Consider the following 3,248-nt stretch of genomic DNA (forward strand, 5'->3'; position numbering starts at 1 on the left):
GAATTATATAAAATTACGAAGATATGATAAAGAATAATATTTTGTGTGTTTTTTATATTTATGTTTATATATTTAAATTTGTATATTCTATTATACTTTTTGGTAATATTTTTAAAAATTGCTTATTATATAAATACTAAATAAACATTTTCTTTGAAAATTTTCTTTTAAAGATTTTGACTATTTATTAAAAAAAAAATTTAAATCAAATATTTTTTTGAATTTTTTATATTATACTAGAATATGCCACATTAATTTTATATTTATATTTTGATCTTTTTATAAATAAAAAATTAATTTTATGTTTACATTCATATTAAAAAAATATATAAAATTATTTTTATAATTATATTAATAAAAAAATAAATTTAAGGGTCTACTATTTTAAGTTAGCCCCGAGTCAGAAAAAAGTCAGGAAGATCTGATCGATTGAAATTTTATGAAATTAACCTAATATTATTGACAGAATTTTTGTGTGACAATAACCCCGGACAATCATAGAGAAAAAGATTTACAATTGTACATTAAAATTATATGTTGATCAAAATAATTAATAATCGTGTAAATTATGAGCAAAAAGTTGGTAAAACTGTAGTTATGCTCATCTAAGTGGCTGTGATAATATTATTCAAATATATATTTTTTAAAATTAAATGATATATGTAAATGTTGATTACAAATGTTGCAGATGAACATGACCGGAGCATCTTCAACAGTTCAAACTTCACCCATGTGGAATTCATTCCACGTGGATGAATTCTATAAATTAAAAAAAAAAAAATGGAAAACAGAGAAGTGAGCAGACGATGAAAATTCAAACCACAGGAACTCATTACTTCTCTATTTTTTGAAAATATATTATATATATATTTTAATGGTCGATGTCGACATCACGTCGATCCCTTCACGCAGATTTCGGCGGCGGCGGAGCCAAGTCCCGGGGCTTCAGGTACACCTTCAGTCCATTCTTCATGAAGAGAGTGAGCGACATCTTCTGCTCCACACGGTGGCCGGGCACCGCCGACAGCCGGTAGCGGAGGAGCACCGCCGACGCGACGGACTTCATCTGCAGATACGCCAGGTCCTTCCCCAAGCAGGTCCTGGGCCCGCCGTTGAACGCCACAAACATGTACATATTCTTGGGCGGTTCGAACCGGTCGCCGGCCGGGGTGGCGGAGATCCACCTCTCCGGCTTGAAGTCGAGGCAGTCGTCGCCCCATATGCTCCTCATCCTCCCCATCGAGTATATCGAGTACGTCACCGTCGACCCCGCCGGCAGCCTTGTCCCGTCCGGCAGCACGTCGTCGGCGACGACGTACTTGAAGTCCTCCGGCACGGACGGGTAGAGCCGCAGCGTCTCCGCCAGCGCCGCCTTGAGATAAACCAACCTGTCGGCCTCGTCGAACGTCAGCGGCTCCTCGATCCACTTCCGCGTGTCCTTCCCGCGCGTGTCGTGCAGCACCGCGGCCAGCTCGGCGACGACCGTGTTCTCAACACGGGGCGTGTTCATGACCAGCCAGAAGAACCAGCTGAGCGCCACCGACGACGTGTCCCGCCCCGCCAGCACGAAGTTGAGCGCGATCCTCTTCAGCACGCCGCTCGGAAAAAGGTTCCCGTCGACGTCCCTCTTCTTCATAAACCTCGACAGCAGATCGTCCGACGGCGTCTCCTTCCGCGCATCGAGCGCCTCCGCCATGTAATTCTCCACGACCTGTAAGCTCCGCCGTAGCCTCCGCTCCCCACCCACGTCCAGAAGCTTCTTCAGCCTCCATAGAAACCCTGGATACAGTAGCCTCTGAAGAGTCGCCTCCGTCGCCGAATCAAACGCCACCGCGAACGGATTTTCCGGCAGCTCCGGCGAGAGCGTCTCCGGATCCTTCCCGAAGGTCAGCCCGCAGATATTATCGAAGGTGAGGCGGAGAAGAAGGTCCTGCAAGTCGACCGCCGAGTTTTCCTTAGCCGCCTTTTCTAGAATAATCCAAAGCCGGGTTCTAATCGTCCGGTTCACCCACCGCGCCATGGCCTGCCGGAGCGTCCTCGTCGTGAATTCCAGCGCCGCCGTCTTCCTCTGAATCAGCCACGTCTCGCCGTCGCTGTTGAAAATCCCCTGCCCGAGAAGATCATGGAAAGCCGTCTGCCAGGTCGGCCCTTTGGGGTAATTATCGAACCGTGTCCGGAGAATATGCTCGATGTTCTTCGGGTGACACGTCACCGTGTAAAACCCCTGTCTCCGGGCAAGAAACGGCACCGCCACCGTGCAAGTCTGGTAGGTCCCGGCGCCGCCGCTGGCCTCTAGGTTTCCGGCGATCCAGTCGTGAATCCTCCGGCGATTCATGAACAGATACGGCAGGCTGCCGACCACCGGCCACACCCCCGGTCCGTTAAGTTTCCGGGCCAGAATCCAAAACCAGACGAGATAAGCTGAGACAGCAGCGGCCAAAGTGAAGACCGCCATTACATTATCCATGAGGACGATCGAAGAAGCTAAGTTAAGACAGGTGATTTAATTACAGGAAACGGATTTTTCCGGTGAGTGATGTGTACGAATTGGGCAGTAGCTCGTGCTTGTTATATACATAGCTATTTATGAATATCTACACTCACAGTTACGAGTGTAGCAAAAGACACGGAGTAGGAGACAGTGGTTGGGAAATTAAATTGTGGGCAAAGCAATGCAATGCAGTTCAAGAAATTGGGTCTTCGTTTGGTTTGATATAAGCGACTCTATCTCATCATATTTCATACGAAACTCCTCTGTACGTCCGTATGTCGTCATCATCGTCGCTGTCCTATTATTAATTCATGATCCACGTATAGGTATGTGTATACGTACCCAAGCCATGTAACAGTTTCAAACGCAAACGTAACAACTTTAGTTATAATTTAGGTTTGGTAGTAAATTTTATTATGAGTATTTACACATCGCCCTGGTTTAGCTGTCAACAGATTGTTAAATGTGTCAGATGTTTTTATGTCAATCAAATCCGACGTGGGGTTTAGATTTTTTTTTTTTTTTTTTTTTTTAAATTTGAACGGTAAAATTTTTGAGTTGAAATACTTCTAAAATTGGATATAAATAGGTACGGTTGATAAGATAATTTAAATATAAAATTTATATTCTAGTATAATATAGAAATATAAAATAAAATATTTGATTTAATATATTTTAAAAACAAAAAATTGATAAATAATAAAAAAATAGGACAAAATTGATAAAAGAACACACCGTAGATTTATCATTTCGGATA

The 3,248-nt window shown here is 43.1% G+C and overlaps 1 protein-coding gene across 1 annotated transcript; it reads right to left on the reverse strand.

Moving 5' to 3' along the window:
• Positions 1–774: 774 nt before the first annotated feature.
• Positions 775–2,776, reverse strand: LOC127239324 (cytochrome P450 86A1). The gene has a single exon (XM_051257419.1). It carries the CDS (start codon positions 2,465–2,467, stop codon positions 905–907), a length of 1,563 nt encoding a protein of 520 aa, XP_051113376.1. The 5' UTR covers positions 2,468–2,776; the 3' UTR covers positions 775–904.
• Between the last annotated feature and the right edge of the window lie 472 nt (positions 2,777–3,248).

The sequence above is a fragment of the Andrographis paniculata genome, unplaced genomic scaffold (assembly GCF_009805555.1).
Source record: "Andrographis paniculata isolate CXL003 unplaced genomic scaffold, ASM980555v1 Contig77END, whole genome shotgun sequence".
NCBI lineage: Eukaryota > Viridiplantae > Streptophyta > Magnoliopsida > Lamiales > Acanthaceae > Andrographis > Andrographis paniculata.

Coding starts and splice junctions, on each gene's coding strand:
- LOC127239324 (XM_051257419.1), bottom strand. CDS start 2,467: ATGGATAATGTAATGGCGGTCTTCACTTTGGCCGCTGCTGTCTCAGCT.